Genomic DNA, 22,796 nt, shown 5'->3' on the forward strand with positions numbered 1-22,796 from the left:
CAAATTGACACTCTCATGAGGAAGATAGTGGACTCAACTGGCGTCCTGCCAAACTGCGTGGCCTCCTAGGTTGATGTGGACTTGTTTGCACAGTTTGTGGATCATCGGTTTCTCACCTTGATACCTAGCTGTCATTCGACGTGTTAAACTCAGGGCCCAACCTGTTGTTGCCTTTGCCGTCTAAAAATGAACTTGGACATGAGCCTAATTCAAGCTAGCTGTAATCTTGATTTTGTTTCTACCGTGCCCCATGGTCTTTGCTGTAGAAGGCTGTTGGATCCAGTGAAAAGCTCTTACAATGAAGTTGTCTCGCTGTGTATCTCGTCTTCTTGTGGATTTAAGGTGTGAGGTGAAATGAGACGTGGAGGCTTCCAGGTGAAATGACAGTCCATTTTATTGTTTCAGAACACAGCAGGCTACAGCAACCAGCTCTTCCCACTACCCCCACCCCTTAGTAACAGCAGACCAATAAGAGCCCTCCTCCACCCTGGTCCTTCCACAGCCACACCCATCCAGCTAGGTCAGCCACACCCCCTTTGGAACAGCAGAGACACATCAGTGTCCACCTTTAAAGCAAGAAAATAGCTTGATATTTGGACCATGATTTCCAATTCATGTTTTTTTATACAAAAGCTACACAATGTTACACTTGATCATCAGAATACAATTCAACTGATTAACTTTAGTGTTTGGACACCATTTAAAATGTGATCAGATTCTTTACTTGGATGGAGCATTACCACTAAAAAAAAAAAACTCAACACTACCAGAGACTTAAAATACAAGGGACTGCAAAAACAAGAGATGAATATCATAATTCAGGATAATGAAAAAGCAAGCTAGAATCAGTTTGTACCATTACAGACTTGAGGAAAAAAGAATAAAAAAAGTAAAACAACCAAATTAGGTAAAAATGAAAAACAAAGTACATAAAGGGTTTTTTAAAAATCAAACTGTTGAGATCAAAATCCATGTGTCATGTCAGGATTTGAAGTCAGCCCTCCGTCAGGCTGAGACCAGAACAGAACCGCATTTAAATCTAGTTTGTCCCAATGGAGTTCCCATAGACAGGAAACTCTGCTTGCTGTTGTTGAGTCTTCTTCAGGCACTTTCTGAAACCCCGCCTCCTCCATATGGGCGAATCACGATGCAGGTTCATCCAGATCACATGATACAGCTGCAAAGGGAGGAGAGAGTGAAAAAAAAAAAGAAATGAGGAATGAGGGGAAAAACAGGAGGTGAGAGGAAGGAGACAGGGCACTGGTACTGGTAAAGACCACACACACAGATCAAACTTTAAGAAACATCACACACACCACATCACACAGCTTTGCAATTCGGAACAGTCTGAACATGCAGCAGCCTCAGTGAGTGACTCCACTCTCCTCTCCCCCTCAGACAGAAAACCTCCCCACTGCGCTTCCACCTTTACATCTTGCACCAAAAATGCCTTTCATTCAGGCCAACACAAGGTTGCTTTGAAGATATTCTTACCTAGTAGAAAGTGTAGTGTTATGTTGGTCTTGGTATTTACAGGTCGGTATCAAACCAGGCCAGTTGGTTGGAGTCACCAGGTGGCAGGCCCTCTATCAGTTCCTGGGCATGTCCCAGGTCAGGCAGCCCCTCTACAGGGGGGTAGTCCTGGCCAGGGTGGTGGACCCCACCCAGATCATGGTCCATCATGGGCTCCATACCCATTGTGTCCGCTCCGTAACCCCCCGAATGGAAGGGACGGTAGCTTGGGTCTGGGGGAGGAAGGAGTGGGTGGAGGAGAGGCAGGGGAAGCAGAGCAGTTGTTAGAAGCATGTTAACAAACCAAGCTTTTCACACAGTAGTAAGATCATTCAAACGTGGCACTACACAGCAACACAGCACATCATCCATCCTCCAGCACACTAAACTAATGGTGAACTCGGTTCAAAGCTGCAAAGGACTTTGAGCCATGAGTTCAGCTGAATTCAGTTCATGTTTAGTTTGGTTCCACCAACAGAAATCTCTCTGCAGTGACCAATTCATCTAGCACCTTCAGATCAGTTTTCATTTGGCTGGCAGACAGCCAAGCAAAGCGTTTAGTGCTGGAGGAATTGAGAGTAGTGCAAATTAAAACAAACAGCCAACCCTCACCCCTACACCTATTGATCAGTACACAGTCCAAGGTCCTGGGACACTCATAGCAGCTGTGACAATAACTAAAAGCAGCAGGATTGTGTTTCTGTGCTATCCTGACTGACAGCAGGGATATAATCAATCTCCACCCTTAGTGGTGAAGGGCAATAATGCTTTGAAGTTGTATCCAGTTGCCTGTGCATCATGACCTTTAACAGCCAATCCTGTCACCAGCAGGAATAAGGATGGACAGAGAGAGCTCATTGGACTGTAAGAAAATGTAGCCGTTATCAACTTAATATAACAGGAAAGACAGATTCATCCACAACAGAAGGAGATGACTGTCTGCTCAGTTAGGCAAAGAAAATCAGCTAAATTGTTTCTGTTGCAGCCTATCTGCTCTGGTATTTGTGACATCCCAGTCACCTCCCATGTTTCTCATGGGAGTGTCCCAGCCAGCCAAAGGTGAAGAGGTGACTTACCTTCCTGTCTGTAGCCCAGAGGCTCTCCCTGAGCTCCAATGTCCAATCCCAGGTCTCCGGTCTGCAGAGCAACACACACAGACATGAATGAGAATAGGGGCAGCAGTTTCAAAAGGACCAGTTCCTTTTACAGGATTTTATTGAAATTTTGTACTAAATTTGGTGCACAGCATCTGAGTGTTGTGTACAAATATACAGTTCAGCAATTTGAAGACAGAGCTGCTTAGAGTGCAACATACCTCGTTCCAGGCCATCGGTTCTGTCCTGAAGAGCGAGCTGGTGAGTTCTACAGAGAGGCGTTTCTTGTAGTCTTGAGGTTTGTCTTCTGACATACGGAACAAAACTGCTGCAGCGTAGGTGGCTGAGAGAAGATGGAGGGTGAACAGGTTAGTCAAAAAACAACTTGCTACAAATAAAGCAATGCTGAAGAGAATCCAGAGGCCAAGTACTGACATGATAACAGTTGCATGTTGCAAGTCCATGGAAAACTTTCAGTTGGACTGGCTCTTCTGAGCATAGCTGAAGAGTAGCTCTTATGTTAATGAGTGTTTTTGTAAACATACCAACTCCTTCGTTGCGGCTGTGCAATAGCTCTGTGAGTGGGGCGGTGGCTCCCTCAGCCTCGATGGCCTCAGCAGCTTCTTTATCCTGAGCCAGCTCACACAGGACGCCTGCTGCTACACGCTGGATGTTCTCAATGGGAGAATACAACAGCTGCACACACAGAATAAAAAATCTCAGCCTTCATAGTACTCACACATGATTGAAAGGATGCACCAAGCTGAGATTCATGAAGTGCAAAGACACACAAACTGTACATCAAATTAACTTTTGAGAAGCCTATAACAACCATGGCAGGGAGGTGTTTATCCACACTACCTAAATGTGACTTTTTTATGTCAATGGTCCCTATTCAATCCAAAATGCCACCTAAAACAATTTGAATCCCTTTACTGACGGTTTACAATGATTGCAGTGGTTTACAGTCCCTGACTTGAGCTGAAGAATGTTTTTTTTAGTACCTGTACAAAGAGTGGAATGGTGTTCAGTCCTCTGATGACTATTCTGTTGTGGACATCTCTGGCCAGAATGTGAAGTGCTCCTGTGCAGCCCTCGACAATCTCCTCCATACGTACTCCCTCCTGGTGACAAAAAACAATCAATTAGTCCAGTTCAAACCAGGGCGATGTTAAGATGAGCACAGTGGTGTGAAATCACAAAACAAATAAAGTGGCAAATCTGACATCAGTTTATGGTTGAAATTTGTGGGTGCTGTGTGTGAGATGGCAAGTTCTCCGCTGTAAAAAAAATTGCACATCCCCACTGAGCCACATGTCCCATTAATTAGCTATGATGGTGTTTGTTTTATAGGCGCATGTTAACAGAAGTGAATCTGTCTGTGTGTGTGTGTGTGTGTCTCTGTGTCTGTGTGTGTGTGTGTGTGTGTGTGTGTGTGTTTGTCCGTGTGTCTGTGTGTCTGTGTGCGTCTGTGTGTGTGTGTGTGCTCTGACCACAAACTGCTGCTGCGTGCCTCCCATGCTGGTGCGTCTCTGTGTGTCTTGGTGTGCTCTGACCAGCAGCTGGACCAGTCTGGGGATGGCTCCCTGCTCCCTCAGAGGAGCGTGGTTTGCAGGGCACAGAGCCAGGTTACGGATCAGACCGACTGTAGCCTGAGAGACAAACATATTTACAGATTGAGGTCAATAAAGTCCCTTTTTATTGTCAACAATAGGTACCCAATAGTCACATGAGGGCTGCCCCACAAAGCAGGATTAGTAGGTCAGCGAGGCATGTTGTGTCTAAAGACAGGGCTTATGTCAAATAGGTGGCTTTCTTTTAACCTGGCTAGATCGCCATAGTAACTTATACTGCACAGCAAATCTGGCAGGGACCAGTTTCTGAAGTTTTGGCTTGAAAATCGGCTAAAAAGTACCATTCACTAAAGGGGATCAATCTATGATGGATACAGATTCTCAGCTGAGGGAATGTGTCATAGATGCAAACTTGTTCAGAGATTATGCATTAATGCTAAGAGTGAAGCCGTAGACTTACAGTAGCACTTACTGTACTAATCGTGTTGCCAAGGGAACCTACATTAATCCATTCCAATTTTTCAGTTCTATTTATTTAGCCTCAAAGCACAAATTAGCCTTGAAGGACTTTACAGGCTGTACAGCATACAACACCCTGTGTCCTTTGACCCTGACAACAGATAAGGAAAGAGTCTGATGCAGATGATCTTTTAATTAAAAAGAAATATTAAAAAAAAAAATTGCATTTATGTGTAAGGTTGTTGCTCTCACTGAACTGCTGAATAGGTTTGTGGTGTTTTCTGGTTATTTACCCATGCAGTCTCTAAAAGTGTAAATTTTCCATTAGTGGAGTCAAATGGTGCCCCCATTGGTGGACATGGCATTTAGAAAAACTAGGTTAACAGAGGAAGTTGATCACCACCATCGTGGACTTTGTTGAGCCAGCTAACACAAAGAAACCCTGGCTCTGTTGAACCTGCTTCGTGAAACACCCCTTTGATGAAGAACCAAAAGCCTTCTTTCTGACAGACCGCAAATGGAATTTGAAATTGGAGAATAGTTTTTACTTAACCCACTGTCAAGAACAAAACCATACAGATGTCTGTAGCAGTACAATTACATCTTGTGATGGGCAGGATTGGTCACAAAGCTGTGTTCTGCAACTTCTTTGTTGGACATGGTCTAAAACCATCATGATTTGAGTACTACAGCTTAAAGCAACTTCCAGCAGTAACCTGTTGCATTCCCAATACACAGCAAACAGTCAGTCCTAAGGGACCCAAAGCTGCCTACATAGAAGTCAACCTGTACCAGGTTTATTCATTTTAGATTAAAAGGCATGATCAAGTGTAAAGTGATTTTCACTGCATACACCAATAAAAGAACACAGTATGAAGAGCTGCCGATGTGGCTGACTGCTGCTGGCAAGTCTGCGTGTACACGTGTCTGTACCTTAATGAGTGGCCAGTGTGATGGCGGATGCAGTAATTTGACGACCACGGGGAGGCCGTAGTGCAGTCTGACAGCATTCTGTGCCATCTCAGCGTCCTGGTGTCGAGATGTGAGGTGGCGCAGGGCACAAATAGCTGGTTCTGTGATGTCTTCTCTGTCTCCAGCCCGAAGCACTGTGCGAACTAATGCCTCAATACCTCCAACCTAAAGAGGAACAGGTGGAGTAACAGATTAAAAGGAGACTTTTACTGGGTCAGTAATAGTAAAATGTAAAACACAAGTGAGGAAAACATATCTACATATTTTGAGCAGAGATAATGTTCTGTGTTCAAACTGATGATTTGTTGATATGGTTTTTGTAGGTAAGTGAGTGTGTGTACACACCTGGCAGACCATCATCTTATTCTTGTAGTTGTTACAGGTCAGGTTAGACAGGATGCCAGCAGCACAGGTCACAACATTGATGTCGTCACTGCCGAGCAGCTGGACCAGAGTTCCTAAGAGACCCTCCATTCCCTCCTGGAAAAGAAAGGCCGGTGTGAAGTCAGCATGAAGTAACGGTTGAGTACACAGTGTCAGTGCAGAGAATGCTTGCTACTAAGACGAAATTCTACAACAAAAAATTAAATGAGTTCCTTATCTTTCTGCTGAGAAATGTTTTTTTAAAAGCACAGAAGGAAGTAGGCTCTGGGGTCTATTAAGTTTCTCTCTTACACACACACACAAAAAAAAAAAAAGATTCAGTGTTCACCTGTTTGGTGGCAGCGTCTGATAAGTTCCTGAGAGTCCAGAGACAGTTCTGCACCAGTCTCTGGCTGGGGTCTGTCAGGTGGAGTCCCAGAGCCTGCATGCCTCCTGGACAGAAAAAAAAGGGTTATTTACACACGTTAAAACATTTTAATATAAAAATGTAGTTATAAATGCAATTTAATTTACATGACAGAACGTCATCCATAAATACACAGTATATGTACAATCATATTCAAATGTTACAGTTTATTGTATAGGAGGCCAAACATACCAGCTTCTACAATGGCAGGCTTGTTACTGGAGCAGACTGACAGAACTTTGAGAACACGGCTTGTGGTCCACAAAAGCTTCTCATAAGTATAAGTCCTCATGATGTTGACCAACGCCTGGGGGCCACCACTGGCCAAGATTATCAACTAAACACGAAAAGAAAGCAGAAAATAGGTGAGTTTAATGTTTTTAATGTTGTCATGCAGAGTACTTTGCCTTACAGTATTATACAGAGACCTGCAAGACCTTAGACACCAAAATGCAACATTTAATGTTGTACCACAGCCTCAATTCCAAAAATGCTGGCTTGTTGTCCTGTGTCCATGTGGTAATCTGCTTATCCTTTTTTTGACATTATAATTTTTAAAATAGCATTGCCTTCTGACCACACACCCCTCCCACTAACATCTCACCTTGCTTTCCTGGTTTCCATAGGCCAGTATCTGGAGACAGTCAGTGGTGATGGCCAAGAACTTGACATTGGTCTTGTTGAGCAGAGCCACCATTTTCTGGAGACCCCCAGCTAAACGGACAGCCATCTTGGCTCCTTCCTGGTGCAGGAGGAGGTTGTGGAGGGTGGTGATGGCGTAGAACAGGACTGAGTCCACTGGTGAACTGCAGAACAAACAGAGGCTTATTACATTACAACCCCACTGGGAAATCACCACAGCTGGAAATGTATTAAATTAGGTTTCCCAAAGGTTCTCTCTCTTCACAGCTGCTGCCTTTGATGAGTTAATAGCCAGTTACAATATTTCAGGATTCTCTTATCACAAATTGCCACTGCATCAAAAAGTAGCCATTTACCAATACAAAAAAAAAAGTATGTTTCTGCCGTTTGGACTGGCCAAAACAGAGAAATATTTTGACCACAAACATTACAAAGCATGGCTCCCTGCCTTCCTGTACTGGTGAGCTGAACTAGTAGAGTGAATGTAATAGAAACCCGAGACAAAAACCCTCCGAATCAAGTATTCCTGCCTCCTCCTTTCACATACCCAAGCATTTTAACTAGAGCTGGTATTCCTCCCGACTTGAAGATGGCCAGCAGACCCTCTCTGTGATGGGATAGGTTGTGGAGTGTTCCTGCAGTGCAGCGAGCTGTCTCCACGTCGTTTGTGTTCTGCATGGTCCTGACAATAGCAGAAACCATCTGAGGAGAGCGCATGATGGCGTGGCGAGAAGCTTCTTTCTTTGAAAGCTGGTGGACCATCACTGCTGCTTTGTTTACTACGACCTGGAGGAGAGGAGCACAAATGTTAGGGAATGACGGTGGCAAAAATAAAAAAATCATAACCAATACTGAGCCACAGTTTTAAAGGGCAATTACCTGGTCCTCATCATTGAGTAGCTTGGTGAGTTCTGGTATGGCTCTGGTTGCCAGCTCAGCGTCATCTTGGTAGTTGATCAGATTGACCACAGCATGTTTGAGCATTTGCGAGGGCTCTGCCAGCCTCTGAACGTTGGTGGGGTTTGCTGCATCATACTGTGTGGAGGGGATCTGCATTCCCTCCTCAAGAGTCTCTGGGAACATTGCTGCACGCACCCGCTGGGCACGTGTCATGGCGTACTGACCATCAAGGTCTACAAGAAATGGAACAGTTTTGTAAAACTGGAATTCTGTTTGTGCCAATATGTATGTGCAGTGAACAGATCTTCCTCAAAATATAAGACATTAAAAAGCATTACGGCATACCTTGTACTGGATCCTGGGCGAAGTTCTGGTTGAAGCCCTGCTCCCACTCATACATGACCTGGTTGTCAACATCGTCCTCCTCGGGGTTTCCCTTCCCACTGAGGGAGGGAGCAGTTGTGGTGGCCCCTGAATGGATGCCTGAATCCAGGTAAGACTGTTGCTGCCAGTGACTGACTGCTGCCTTGCGGTCTGGCTCCATGGCCATGTCGAGCTCCATCAGATCAGCTGATAGGAAACCAACAAAAACAGGAAAATCAGCATCAAACAAAGGAGAATACATTTGGTAAAAGTCTAACCAGTACCACAGTAACAGAGTAGAAGCTCTTGTTTACAGTTTGTTAAATTACAATAATATAATGCAGAGAAACAGGTTTGGTCGGACCTATTATTTCTAAGGAACAGTGTGGAGTTGAAAGCATTTGAACAATGGCTAAGCAAATATTGCCATGTAAATGTAAATTAATTAATCCAGTTTTCAAATAATTTCAGACTCATTTTAGTTCATAGCCACCACAATTAATGGATTCTAACTTGCATGTCATGCCATTATCTTTCCACAGTTTCATATTTAGTGATGTGTGAATTACCCCTATAGGTCTCTTCAAGCAGAGTTTGATTTTACATGTGCTCAGTTTCAAATTGAAATCAATAACTAATTCAAGTTGCTCTAATAAGAACATAAATCTGCACCAGGAGAAGAAGCCATTTTCAAATGCTGCAAAGTTTAACACATTGCGTGCCTGTCAGTGTGTGTGTGTGTGTGTGTGTGTGTGTGAGAGAGAAATCGAGAAAGATGGATAGATTGAAGGTGGAGTTAGCAAGGAGGTAAAGAGTTGGAGTGTGTGTGTCTGAAAACTCACCCTGGGAAGCCATGTTCCTTTCTCAAACCACGGCCGACACAGCTTCCTGATCTGAAACAGGGAAAACAAAAACAGTCAGTCAAACTGCCTCTGTGGCATCTCGCCTTCCATCATTCCTACCCTCAACCCTGCCAGTCCTCTTTCCTTCCAGTCAGACATCAGCCATTTTACTTTAACAAGAAGGTAAGAGCAAAAAACCAGACTGTTAGAAATTAATGGCAATGTTGCTTCAAAAGAAAACGGCCCAGACAAGTGACTTTCCAGTGCCTCCTTTCCTGTACTGCCTCCTCCCTTTCTTGGATTTCCTCTTCCAGACATGCAAACAGCAGAAGCTCACACACAAAGCCACCATTAAGTGTGCAGCTAGCAAGTATTTAGGTGAGGAAGGACAGGGGAAGTGGAGCATTGGGTGGGGAGAAAAGAGGCAGGAGGAGGGAGGAGGGGCATACGCATTCTTGCACTGGCTTTGAAGCTGAAACCGCACTCTGCAGGAAAGTAAACACTGGCAATGGCAGGAGAGGGGTAGAGCAAGTGAGAGGAGATTAATTCAGAAAAACAAGGGAAATTGAAAGAGACGCATTTCCAATTCATACTCAAAGATAAATGTTATGACAGTAACCCACAAAAACAGGAAATGGGGAGGCAGAAAAAAGGCAGGCTAAAATGAGACAGACACAGCTTTTATATCCATCAAATCTGAAAACCTTTTGTCAAGCACTTTCAAAAGTACATCTGTGGTTATTCCATGATGAATCCTGCCGTAAAATAGAAATAAAATCCTTTTGAATCACGGCATACAAGTTTGGACATGCTTAAAAACTAAAACAGGCACAGTGGAGTTTAACTAGGTGTATGGCAACAAAAGAGCCACGAACTGATTCATAACTTGAAGCAGAGGTGAACAGCAACAAGACAGACCTCCCTGAGCTCAAATAACCAAGTTATAACCACAGACCTGCCGACACAATGTCAGCTCCACATAAAAATACCAGACTTCGTATTTTAAATTCATAAAAAATAAAAAAGTACAGCAAAAGTCTTTATTTACCAAACCTTCATTAGACATGGATACTGTTGTGCCAACATTTTTAAGCACCATCCACTAAAAACATCACAATTCTATATTTTAACTATACACTATAAGTGGTATGACTACAGACTTAAAGTCTCTCTAACCTTGTGTCTGCAGGCTACTTATTTTTTTAATACCAATATTACAAATCAAAAATCTACCTCTTGAAAAATAATCCTCCAAAAAGCTTTTTTATTTGTCCCCGTGCAAAGTGAATGTGTTTCATTAAAACACTGAGCAGTCACTTCTTGCCGCTAGGCTATAAGCAAGAGGTGTGCAACACTGTTGCTGTTGTCAGGTAAGATGTAGCGACAGCAGTAACTTTGATGTTGGTTTCTAAAAGAAATGTAAGAAAGAAAAAAAAGTGCCAAGAAAAATCTCATTTTGTATTTCAGGTTTCAGTGTAATCATTCAGAGAATAAATGAAGGTGGGGGTATTATGTCTGAGTTGAAGGTTGTAATAGAATGAAACAACGCAATTCAGCGCCTCGGCCAATGAAATAGCCATTTACTTTGGAAAAAAAAAAAAACTTGAACTATGCAGGAAACAGGGTTGTGTCAGAGAGATCATTAAGTCAGTATAAGACAGAGCATTAAATGTAGCCCATCTTATTAAAGTTAATGACACCTGAGGGGTATCCCTTTCAATTTTATCTCTTTTTTTGCTTTCAAATACTGACAGCAAATGAGACATCAGCCTTAAAGCAGTCAACAAGCTGTCTAAATATTATGTGATGTGATAACCTTGACTGTTTCTGTAGAGACTGACCTCTGAGCAGCAAAAACACAGTTCACCATCTTTTCATATATCAAAACTGTACCAAGTGCTGTTTCTAAACAGGGGTTTAGAGGGTTAAGATCACCATTGCAGTTGCTCACTCGGTTCTGCACCTTTAATAGCTTGTTGAGGATCGTTAATATCCTACCTGCAAATTGCTCTGTAAAAATTGTCCTGAAGAAGACTATTATTTCATCAAATTGAAATGATAAAGCACAAAAACAAGTCTAAATGGCCTACAAAAAGTAGGCATACAGAAATGTACGGCAGCTAAGCATGTAGTGGTAAAAATTCAGACTAACATGAGTGCCAGTGTCTGTGTAGGAGTTTGTGGAGTTACATGGCTGCCAATATTAAATACACTCAAGAAATAAACTACTGCCCTGAATTACTTACCTCGTCTCACACCCACACCACCCCAGCTCAGCTGTGTCATTAAAACACAATCTTGAGTCAGGCTCCACGACTGCTGCTTCTAACCACAAACGCACCAACTCAAATTGACTGTTCACACACCATCCTCGCAAACTTTGTCTGCCTGCCCTCACATAACCTAGCCCAGCCCTAATGGGAGCCATATGTCCCATACAAGGCTGCATACAAATCAAATACACAATCAAAGCGCACAGTGGAACCATTTATCATTCACACTGGTGGAAAATGTGGCTCTTTACATCTGGCTTTGGAAACTGAGCCAGTAATTTTTTTTGATGGGCAAACAAGAAAAGTCTAGTCTCCAATTGGGATACACAAATGGCAGCCTTACCCTTAAGTCAGGCTCCGACCATTAACACAAAAAAACTCATTACAGTAAGAGTTCCTCGATATCAGGCTAGAAGCCCGGCCACAAAAATCTAAACTGAAAGGTTTCTTTGAAGCCAGATGTGAAATCCAATATGTGGAGTTTTGCCTGGTCCAGTTAAAAGCCATACAATTGAAACCAGATGACTAATGAGTGACACACCAGTTACTAGAGTCAGATGGTTGTTATGAGTAAGTGGGATGAAATTAGAAAAAAAAAAATCACATGTAGCTATGCTTCATCAAATAGGCATTTTATCTTCTTGGCACACACAAATGTTAATATTTAGACTGTGTGTAATGTAATGTACATGCACGCACACAGACACAGAGCGCTGTGATGTGAAATGTAACCACAGCACTACTGTCCCAGGTCAACACTCAAATGACAGGCTTACTGTTCCAGCAAAGAACTGGATGGCCAGGAATAGTGTACTTCAGTCCGTTTCACTGCCCTGAATTTAGTCGTGAAAAACATGGCGTTCATTTAGAGTATACCAACATAGTCCATTAGACTGGCACTATTCAGAGCATACAGCTTCTTACATCTGTAGACAGAGCTGGACGAAGCAGAGAAAGCAATACAATTTAATTGCAATAAAAGCAATACAATTTCAACCATTTATAAATGTCCTGCAAGCAACTTGATCCACCAGATACAGGGTACAAACAAACACAAACAAATTAAGACATAACCAGTGGGTTTTAACAGGGCCACAGTGACACCTACACAGTCCAATATGCCCAACTTTAATCTCACATTTCTAAATACCTTCAAGCTGTTAAAAAAAAAAATCTAAATGGCACATTCAGTAAAACTAAAGCACATCTTCAGTTACTTTAAAAATCAATCCAAGCACAGTTGGTTTGTAAATCATATCTGTTATTAATAGCTGGATTTCAGAGAAGCATCATAAACTCAGCACATCTAAATTCTCCAATCCCATTTCCTCTCAATGAAAAACAAAAGCCATTCTGTCAGCAAATTTGAGCCATTCTATCAAAAGTGAGTTTAGTTGGGCCCCAAGGTTTACCTTCTGTAAGAAAACAGTATGATATTACCATTAAAAAAAAATCAGTTTATAAAACACTTCCTCTTAATTGCATCTCTGTATTCTGGCCTGCAGACATTTGTGGTATGGTTGTACAGTCTATCTCCAGCATGCTGTGACATTTAAATAACTTATACAAAATTAATTTGTTCGAGGACGAAAAAATGATTTATTGAGAACAGGACTTCAAAAGAGCTAAAGCCACCTAAACTCATGCACCTCCCATTTCCTCTCAAATGGAAAAAACAGAGTTCAATACATCCATATGAGGTAATGACCCAAACAACCTGTATTATCGGCACAAGCAGAGAGACAGGAGCTGCCACGGGCTTCAGTGTTGGCCATGTAATGTGCAGGGTCAGCAGCACTCACTGCTGGCTGCCAACAATACAATGAGCTCAAAACACTGCAGCGACTGCAGGCATTAACTGCAAAATGATGATACCCACAGAGAGAGAAAAGCTACAAGAAACAACTTCCACATGATGACTTTTTCCTTGTTCTGCTCAAAAATTATCAAGGGGAAAAATAAAACTGAACGCGTTCAGTGTAGTACTAAAAAATACATAAAAACACCCTCAAGAAATGAACTGCTTGTTATGCTTAATCGCCAATAGACGTTAAACCACACTACACACTACACTACATCTTCATGAAGATATAGGTGACTATAAGAGAAGAAAAAAAAAGCTGATTTAAAATCTGCATCAGACCTACAAATTGCGTAGAAATTACCATGTAAATGAAGACACAGATGACTCATTAGGAACAGAAACAGGTAATGGCAACACTACAGGAAAGGTTCATGGTAAGTCTTCTTGCAAGTGGATTACCTCAAAACATACCCACTACCGGTGTCGGATGTCGGAAACACCCACGTTTCCGTCTGTAAAATGTTGATAGACTGTTAAAAAGAAAAAAATTCTGAGGAGATGACGAATTTGTCAGGTTTTTGTTCCATTGTGTAATCTGATCGGGGAATTTCACTGAGGGATCACAAAAAGGCACAAACAAAATATTTAAACCATTTTAAAACAAACCAAAAGCCAAACACAATGCACTGATTTCTGGGGCATGAAAACACCAGAGACTGGTGGTATTAGTTCAGAAATTGCGCCTTCTTATTATTCATAATAAACAAGTTTAATCACAGAGCCTCCGTGACTAAAAGAAATCTGGAGCCGCTGGATGCGTCCTCCACCCACCGATTAATCTCTCCAGCTCCATCTCATTCTTTCCAATAAAACCAAAACATAATCGATGATTTAAAAAAAAAAAAAAACACCAAGTCGCTCTGTGCCACTAAATCACAAAAACAGCTTTCTCAACTGAAGCCATCATATCGCTTATTTTCGGTATCGGCAGGACAGCGAAGTGCACCGAGGTATCCCAACTTTTCAACGGGGGACTTGCCTGTTCCTCTCCCGCAGCCAAACACAAACGCATCTGGCGGAGCAGAGGGATCATGCAAAACAATAAACACCCAATATATATTTGGATACAATCAGATCAATACTTACTAACTCTACGAATAATAGTGCGGCATTCCTCTCCCCCACAGCTGCTGGCTGCCCCCTGACTTTCCAACACCACTGACTCAAATTTCACACTCTGGCTCCTCCTCGTCTTCCTCCCAAAGCACAAGGGCTGGGAGGAATTTGTCGGTCTTTGTTTAAAAGGACGAGTGGAAAACACACTCTCACGCTCCTTTTACTAAAATAAACTTGAACATAAACAACTAACATTAACTTTGAGCGATTCTGTCGCGAATGAGCTCAATTAAACCTTAAAGTTTCAAATTAGTTTTCAGTTTTACGAAGTTCCAACTAAACTTTCGGCGAAATGTTTGCGTTAACCTGGTTCAGCAGTCTGCGTGACTCTGCTGACGGTAATTAACTTATTTTAACTTGTAAAACTACACATGGTCACGATACGGCGAGCTTCACGCGTGTGTATCTTCAGCCCATGTTAACCCTCTGGAGTCCATCTATTTATTGAAAATACACTGAGCATGTTTTATTTACAGTGGCAACTTTATTCATAAATCATATGTAGACAAGCTGAGAAAGCCAGTGTGCCATTTATGTTTCTAGAGCATTTTTAAAACGTGAATTTTCTTTGTACTAAACTATTGCTGTTTTTGTGTGTATAAATAGTGGAAAAATTGTACATTTTCATAGAAACCTATGCCCTTTGTTTGTTTTCGGGGTTCCTGACAGCTTTATACTTGTAATTTAAAAACGAAAAAAAGAAAAATCTGACTGATAGCCAAACTTGTGGCGAGAAAAAGGGGCCATGCATTTGATGTAAGGACGGACTGAAAAATGCTAAACAGAGACAGAAATTAATGCATTGGAAATTGACAAATTTGAAAAAAAAAAGATCTCCTGGACTTCAGAGGTTTAAATGTCTGTTCAGCTAAAACCAGCTGCGAAAACAACCGAGCAAAAGGCGAAACTCAAGTGGAGCAAACATGAGTCAGAATAGAGGAATGTGGCCAGCGGTATTAGTGGCTGATAGTAGTTCAGCTAACTAACCTTAGCCACCGCTGGCTAACTAACTATTCAAACAAGCAGCGGCACAACATCCCGAATCCTCAACAACGTTTCCGAATAAACTAAAGGAAGTGAAATCCACCGGACACATCTTGCTATCTGTTAACCACTGTCTACGTTACCCCACACCAAGCACACACTACCAAAGTCAATGAGTATTTTCTGTAAAATAGGCATGTTTCCATCAGGCAGTGGCTGGCATATCCCAAATATGTGCCGTGAAAACAGCAGCAGCATCCCGGCCGGCCCGCACACAACAGCAGTCTCCATTCCTGCTGGCATTCAGGGGGAGCCCGGCAAGAAAAGAGGGAGAAACAGAGTGGAGCCGATAGTTTGAATGTTGAAGCCTACCCTTGTCAACACAGCAAGTCCGTCCACTCGGGTCCTGGGAGTAAAAACCACTCAGAAATGGGGGAAAAGTCGAGGAAAATGTGAAGGCGAGCGTCAGCGGGGAGCCCTCGTCCACTCCCTCCGCAGTCAGTCGGTAGTGACTTGGCCGGAACAGAAGAGACTGGAAAATGTAAGATGGCGGCGCATCTATATAGACCGGAGAACACCTCCAACGGCCACATATCCTGCCGTGCGCTTGAACAAAATAGAAACCGTATCTTTTAAATCATTAATTCACGCCACTTTTAAGCGTCTTTGCATATATTTACCGACCATAATAGCTAACTGCCTTGGTCGTGAGTTTTAGTTAATTTATTAAAGCGAGGCATGCTAAACATCAACGTCTGTAGCAAGAGGATGAATACACAATTGAATGAAGTTCCGGCGGACTACAAAAGGGAAATCCGCTTTCTTTCCCCAAGTTAAACCTCTTGGACTGTGAAAAAGCACATAATTTCCTTCACCTGTACATGGTGAGACAGTGAACGTTTCAATGCAAACAGCATCACTTTTGTCAAAAGTAGTCCCCTGTCTCAGAACGAACATAGATAGATAAAATAGTCCCCACAAACAGGAATAAACAGTACTGGAAAGTCAGTTCCAAGAGACAAAAACTGGGTTTTATTTATGACGAGGATCAAAATATGTTAAATAAAACACAATAAGAAACATAGCAAACAAGAAAAAACTCAAGGGGGGGGGGGGGGGGGGGGGGTATATTTTTATTACACTGGTAGTCAATCAACAGCCACTGGACTTATGCTGTTGCCCATTCAAATTGTTATTGTAGCCTGCATGTGTAAGTTCCACAAGCATTTCTAAGAAAGCCCAGAACAAAACTGTGTAATTAGGGCCTACAGGCAAAGAAAAAGTCACTCAGCAGGTTGGAGCACTTTTTGACTCAGTGATTTCTGGAGATTTGTTGATTACTGGAATAGATTCAGCTGTGTTTATGAATTACATCAAATCTCATACGCCAAGGAAGTATCTCAAGGAAGTGATTCATCACTACTGTTTTCATATGCTGAGTGGGAGAAAATCTGAGTTCAGCAGTTGTATTGTAGACTTAATTGATCAAACAATGCATCCAATGCTAAAAAGATTACTTCTTCAAAATATTGTAGAGTTAGATTAATCATTTTTCTTGACTTAATTAAAAAGCAGATTCAGTCATTAAAATTATTAGTGATGTATGGGCATAGCCGAGGTCCTTCAAGTGAATGGTGTGATCTCCACTTTATTCTGAGATCACAGAGTTGTGGCTATTAATTTTCACGACTTTCTATTTGGCTCAATAATAAGTACGTTAGTGGATAGGCCGCATAGGAAATTTAAGTATGCATTACAAGTCCTCTAGTCAGTGTTTGGTCCCTTAATCTCTGTGTCATGAAAGGTGGAGAGCAGGTAATGTGCCACCTTCATTCTGTCCCTTCATTCTACAGCTAACAGTGTCAAAACAAAGGCAAAATCCTCCCTTGTCATCTGCCTACAGGCTATTTCATTAACCGTTATTTACAGTATGTGGGTGGAATAGGTTACAGAAAGCCAAACTCTAATTCAAAACAGTCAATGCAGCGGCCCCTGGATAGGATATACAGGAATTATATCAACACAGCCAGTATACACATTATGTGACACATCATTCTGTGTCATTAGATTGCAAAACGGCTAAATGACGGGAACTGAGTGACTGATTTGAATGGCTTTCAAACCACAGTGTGGAATTATTGCTGTCAGTCAGTTTAATATCCATGATTTGTAGAGTCAACTGGCTGCAGTTCATGCAGTCACGTGGTTTCACAGGAGCATGCTGATATAACCAAACAGGTATAATATCATGGCACAGTGAGCTCAATAAAACATATAACTTTTGGGTTGCAAAGGTTTTAATGTTATTCCAAAAACACATATCCCTGTGATGGTTAGGAGACAGGCTGGTGACCACAAGTTTGCAGGTTTGCATTTCAAATATGGCTGCAGAAATCTGAGTTGAATAAGACATGTGCCCACATCTCAATACTATTATGCTTGAGCAAGACAGTTTGACTCCAACTTTTCCAATAAATACTCTTAGCATCAAACACTAAAGACTGTGGTTGTGGATGAAAAAAATATGACCATGAAAACTGTATTTATGAACAGAGAGAATATGCTGTGTCTGACATAATCATGCATTCCTAACTTTAGCCATTTCTAGGAATAAAAAACTTCTGAAAACTATTCTGAAAGCATAGCTGTTAATAATACAGGTTATCATGATAAGTGTATAAAGTTAATTGTTTCCTACCTTGAATTTACAAGACAAAAACCAGGAAGCGTATATTAGATTAGATGAGCCTATTTAATTTCCCCCAGTGTATTTATATTGCACATTGTAGAGTTTTACCCATGGAACTGTGTTAAACTATCATAAATCAAAATGCAGACGTCTTTTACTCCACTGTTTACAGACCCTTTACAATGTAAATGTCTCTGTGATTTATTTATTATTAATACAAACTGTATGTTATTTCTGTCATACACTGCCTGTAGTTACTGCAAAAGCCCAATGAATAAAGCATATACAATATTCCTTTTAAACAAAGGCAATGGGGGATTGACAGTAAAATGATACAGAGTTGGACAATGAAGCTTTATTCAGAGTCAGATTGTCACATATTTCTCAGTGACCACTGGGATTGGATCAAGGGGTTAAAAAGATGTTTTACTATCTATGGAAATTCACTGTGAATCTGTGCATCAAGCAAAGTGTCTATGCATTCAGTGTATCTTTGGCATACATGTCCATTCATCAGCAGCATCAGTTTTTATGTTTGTGTCTGATGATACAAGACAACAAATCTCACATTCATGTGATTTCGTTCATTGTTTTTTATTGTGCATTTTATTCTGTTGACAATTCATTTATTATATCCACAACACATCTCAAGGTCTATCATGATTTTTTTTAAACATTTGAATAATTTCTGCATGTGAAATGTAAAATTGCACCACACTTCTTAAATTCAATCATGGCTCCTGTCAGACTTTACTTGGTAACAGTTTATAATAAAGGAGCTCATGTGAGCAGCAAGGTGGAGTGATAAACTTTTTTTTTACCTTTTATCCTGTCTTTGTGGAGATGTAGCTACACACCAAGTGAAAAGGGGAGAATGAACCTACAACACTACTGTATCCTCAAAAGCATTTTATTTATAACAAGAAAAGGCCCATCAATGGCCTTTTTTGACTGATTTATTAGTGCAACATAATGTCATTAAATTAATCACTTTACAGGGATTGGATTACACTCACCTGAGGATATAGTATACACACTATATATTCATCTTTTCATAAGGAGTCAGTACAAATAAATCCACAAATATGTGATGGTTAACCCAATGTGGGTCAGATTAAATCCCCTCTATCCTGGTTTATCACAAGAGACCTCTCAGCTCTAGGACACGTGAGGTTAAACATCCAATTTTGTTTGATCCTGGGGAGATTCTGCCAAAGATTAATCCATAATGCCTGTGAAATGGCCCTTCATCCAACAGGCTGTACTGCAATAACACAGACTGTTCTGTTCCCAAACACGTTGTGGTTTTCCAATGACCAAGCGTTGCACCACTTCAGGGAGCCCACACAGCACTTGTTCTTCCAGCTGGATTCATGCTCCATCATGGCAGCGTGAGGAGTTCACTGGATGAGTGTTTACACCTGCAATTTATTGATAAATGCAACATCTATTTTAGAAACAGTCTGCTGTAATTAAAAATAATAATGAAGTAATTTAAATAGCTGACTTTATATGCAAAACATTCAATAATGAATTTGTTCTAAGGAGTCAATAGTAACTTGCAATGACGGACATGTGAGTGATTTCTAGACATAGTTTCTATACTGACTGAATTATTGCCTAGACATGCTGGTAATATTGAATATTAATTCTGGTCTGCATAAGTATGCACTGTGCAGGTCAATTCACTTGGAAAGGAAACATCTGAAACTATATATATGTTCAGTGGATAAAGAAAAGGCCTCCATCTTTCATAATTATCCATGGAAGTGGTGTGACAACATTCTCATATTTAAACACTGCCAGGATTTAAATATTGACTGAATAAATAGTTCCACAGTTTTTCCATCTGTGTCTACAGAAATGTGCTAAAGCAGATTAGAAATTAGAATACAGACCAGCACACATAAGCAAATCATTGGGGATTGCACACATTGTTACTTGCTCGCACCACACACGCACACCTTGACAGAACCAACAGTTATCCCGACTCACTCATCCGGCTTAATGCATGCTTGTGAGGAAGCTGCATGTATGTGTATGTGCCGTCTGCTCTCACGAAACAGAGGAGGAGCCCATGATAACACAGAACGCAGGATAACAGAAAACACACACACAGACACATAAAAACAGGGAGGTTTTGCACTCCCTGGGGGTTAATATTCGCATGGGAAGCACAGGTCACATTCAAGCTGTGTTCCTATTGGCTAAAGCCAAGTCGCTGTGTTTACATACGCATGTCTGTGTACACAATCTTGTGTCTGTGTGCATGCTTGCATTGACATATGCGTCTACCATTTTCTCTAATTTATGTGCAAATACACTGAATTTATGTGTGCACTCATATCTCTTTGAATCCTTTAAAAACCTCCTCTATGTGTAGAAAGAGAAGGAAAGGTGTATTTTTCTACATATACTGTATATGTGTGTGTGCCTGCGTATCTTTATGTAAATCATTTTATATCTTTAACAAAACTTCCTGTGTTTATGTTATTATGCAGATGCATATGTATTTGGTGTTGCGTATTGCTAAAGAACAGCGACTGCAGTAGAAATCCCAAAATCCCAAGAGAGTGAAACGCCACACACACATACACTAGGCCAAGGCCTGAGGGGTGTGGCTCCTTTCTTTAACTGTGAAAGAAAGGGGCACGACAGCGCTATAGATAGGGGCAGACAAAACAAACACCCCTACCCCACACACACACATACACAGGGACACATGCACAGCAACAGCAGTGCAGGTCAGGGAAGCGCTGAACACCGAGCCACATGGAAGGAATGTTTGTTTTGCACCGACACTCTCGTGTAGAGGGTTGTGACTTATGGCCCTCTTGAAAAATGGCTCTCGCACAGCGGGGCAAAACAAATCTGCTATTTCTTTAAAAAGACTGTGGAGCTGTAGACCTCTCAATCTGTGAATGTATACTGTATATACTTCTTAAGGTAATACTTTTTACACGTATAGTTTGAATATAATGGTAGCTTTCACTGATTTGGACTGGGAAAAATAAACAAATGAGGCCTAGTGTATACAATATAAAATAGCCATGAACTCAATAATCTACGAAAATATGGATCAACTAGCTTTATCAAGTATAGAGCAGCACTCTGCTATTTTATTTAGTTTGCTACACTGCATGTTCCAGCGCACTGTGAGTTTCTTTTACACACGGCACGCAAACATTGCATCATCTAAACATCACCTTATTCACCACAGAATATACAGAGGTGAAACAATTTTCTGGACGGTAAAAAATATAAGTTATCAAGCAGAGAGCGACTTTAATCAAAGTGCCATGCTAACCTGTTAGGTGTCACTTTTCAAAGTTGCCCAGTTGTAATCCAGCATGTGAAGAGGAAGATGAGGAGGATACAGAAATCACATCCTAGAAGGAGGTGAGAGGACACTGCAGGAACCAGATATTTGACTCGGACTACAGTGGGATTATGAGGATTGGGCAGTATAAGCCGATATAGAAAACAATGTGAAGGAGACACTTGACAATATTGGCAGAGCTGACATAAAAAATGGAGTGGTACTAAAATGCAATATAGGAAGCCATGTTGTGGAGAGATTCTTTTGTCATTTACAAGCTGCTGAAAACAAATGGATGCTGTGGTGCTGAACTAATAACAGGAAGCTCATTTCCACAGCAGAGCCAAGTGGGATTTACTGTTGACCACACTAGACATCAAAAGCACTCCTTGCTCATTTAAAACAACAGTCTGGATGACATCTCACCTGCCTCCCATGAATCCTCTATTAGCACAACAGTAGCCAAGACTCAGTCCCTGCATCTATACTGCATTAGTGGTTGCCATGGTAAAAGTCCTCCATCCCGCACTCTATCCTGTGCAGACAGAGCAGGCAACACACTGCAATTGAGGGTCTGGGAGTCAGAAACAGCTGAAATCCAATGACAGCTATTCACAGCTACACAGTGCAGCTGTGTGGCGTGCTAGCATCGAGATCTACCTGTAAAATCAAGAACGATGTGTCCACATCTTTACTGCAATATGACGATGAAGTCATATATTGTGATACGTTTTGAACATAATTTATACGTCTTTTTTTCTGTTTTATTAAATATAAAACTGGAAGAGGGAGAGACGGGCCGTGCCCTGTATTTCAATCAACATGACACTGTGGATATGTGGCTGGTACACTAAGCTACCACACTGCTCGCTGATATTTCATTACATCTCATGATGTCATGTTCAAATTAAACTCCACATGCAGAGATACTGGAGCCGAAGGGTTTAAAGCTTCTCGAAGTCATTTATCAGCTGGATTATCGTCAACAGCTGCTCATTAAAGCCAGTCACATCTGGATTTATGTGCCATTTGTGTCACACACACAGCACGGCCCAAATGACTGTCATTATTATTGTCATAACATAATGAACTAAGAAGAATGATTTTAACAACCCAGGAGAGTGTAAATGTCTGTTTCATGGGAAATAAGTTTCAAGCAGCAACATTTTTCATAATCATTAAATGCTGCATTTTACAGCAGTCTGATGTACAGAAGGAGGGAAAAGGTGAGAAATATTTAAAAAATAATCATGTCTTCTTTATTTATTTGTTAAAGAAAAAAATCACTGATTAATATTATTTGATCACTTTAATCTGAAAAAATAAGCAATACAAATATATATTTAAAAAGAGGTTTGTTTTCAACAATTTCATAAAAAAATTGACCCATGAATTAAAATACA

General features: G+C 41.2%; 1 protein-coding gene across 1 annotated transcript; it reads right to left on the minus strand.

Annotated features, from left to right (window-relative positions):
* Positions 1 to 604: 604 nt before the first annotated feature.
* Positions 605 to 15,911, minus strand: ctnnb1 (catenin (cadherin-associated protein), beta 1). Its single transcript, XM_059339000.1, has 17 exons — positions 15,758 to 15,911; positions 9,149 to 9,199; positions 8,289 to 8,513; positions 7,923 to 8,176; positions 7,591 to 7,829; positions 7,006 to 7,207; positions 6,594 to 6,738; positions 6,324 to 6,427; positions 5,957 to 6,091; positions 5,573 to 5,776; positions 4,100 to 4,258; positions 3,611 to 3,730; positions 3,152 to 3,302; positions 2,828 to 2,949; positions 2,589 to 2,649; positions 1,495 to 1,745; positions 605 to 1,177 (listed from the first exon to the last, which is right to left on the minus strand). The coding sequence occupies exons 2-16, from the start codon at positions 9,159 to 9,161 to the stop codon at positions 1,531 to 1,533; spliced, it is 2,349 nt and encodes a 782-aa protein (XP_059194983.1). The 5' UTR covers positions 9,162 to 9,199; positions 15,758 to 15,911; the 3' UTR covers positions 605 to 1,177; positions 1,495 to 1,530.
* Between the last annotated feature and the right edge of the window lie 6,885 nt (positions 15,912 to 22,796).

Source organism: Centropristis striata, chromosome 8, assembly GCF_030273125.1.
Source record: "Centropristis striata isolate RG_2023a ecotype Rhode Island chromosome 8, C.striata_1.0, whole genome shotgun sequence".
NCBI classification, from domain to species: domain Eukaryota; kingdom Metazoa; phylum Chordata; class Actinopteri; order Perciformes; family Serranidae; genus Centropristis; species Centropristis striata.

Excerpts from the sequence above, each read along its gene's own strand:
- ctnnb1 (XM_059339000.1), bottom strand. Across the intron at positions 5,777-5,956 it reads ATAAGATGATGGTCTGCCAG|GTTGGAGGTATTGAGGCATT; the intron begins GTGTGTACACAC and ends GTTCCTCTTTAG. Across the intron at positions 2,950-3,151 it reads CAGCCGCAACGAAGGAGTTG|CCACCTACGCTGCAGCAGTT; the intron begins GTATGTTTACAA and ends ATCTTCTCTCAG.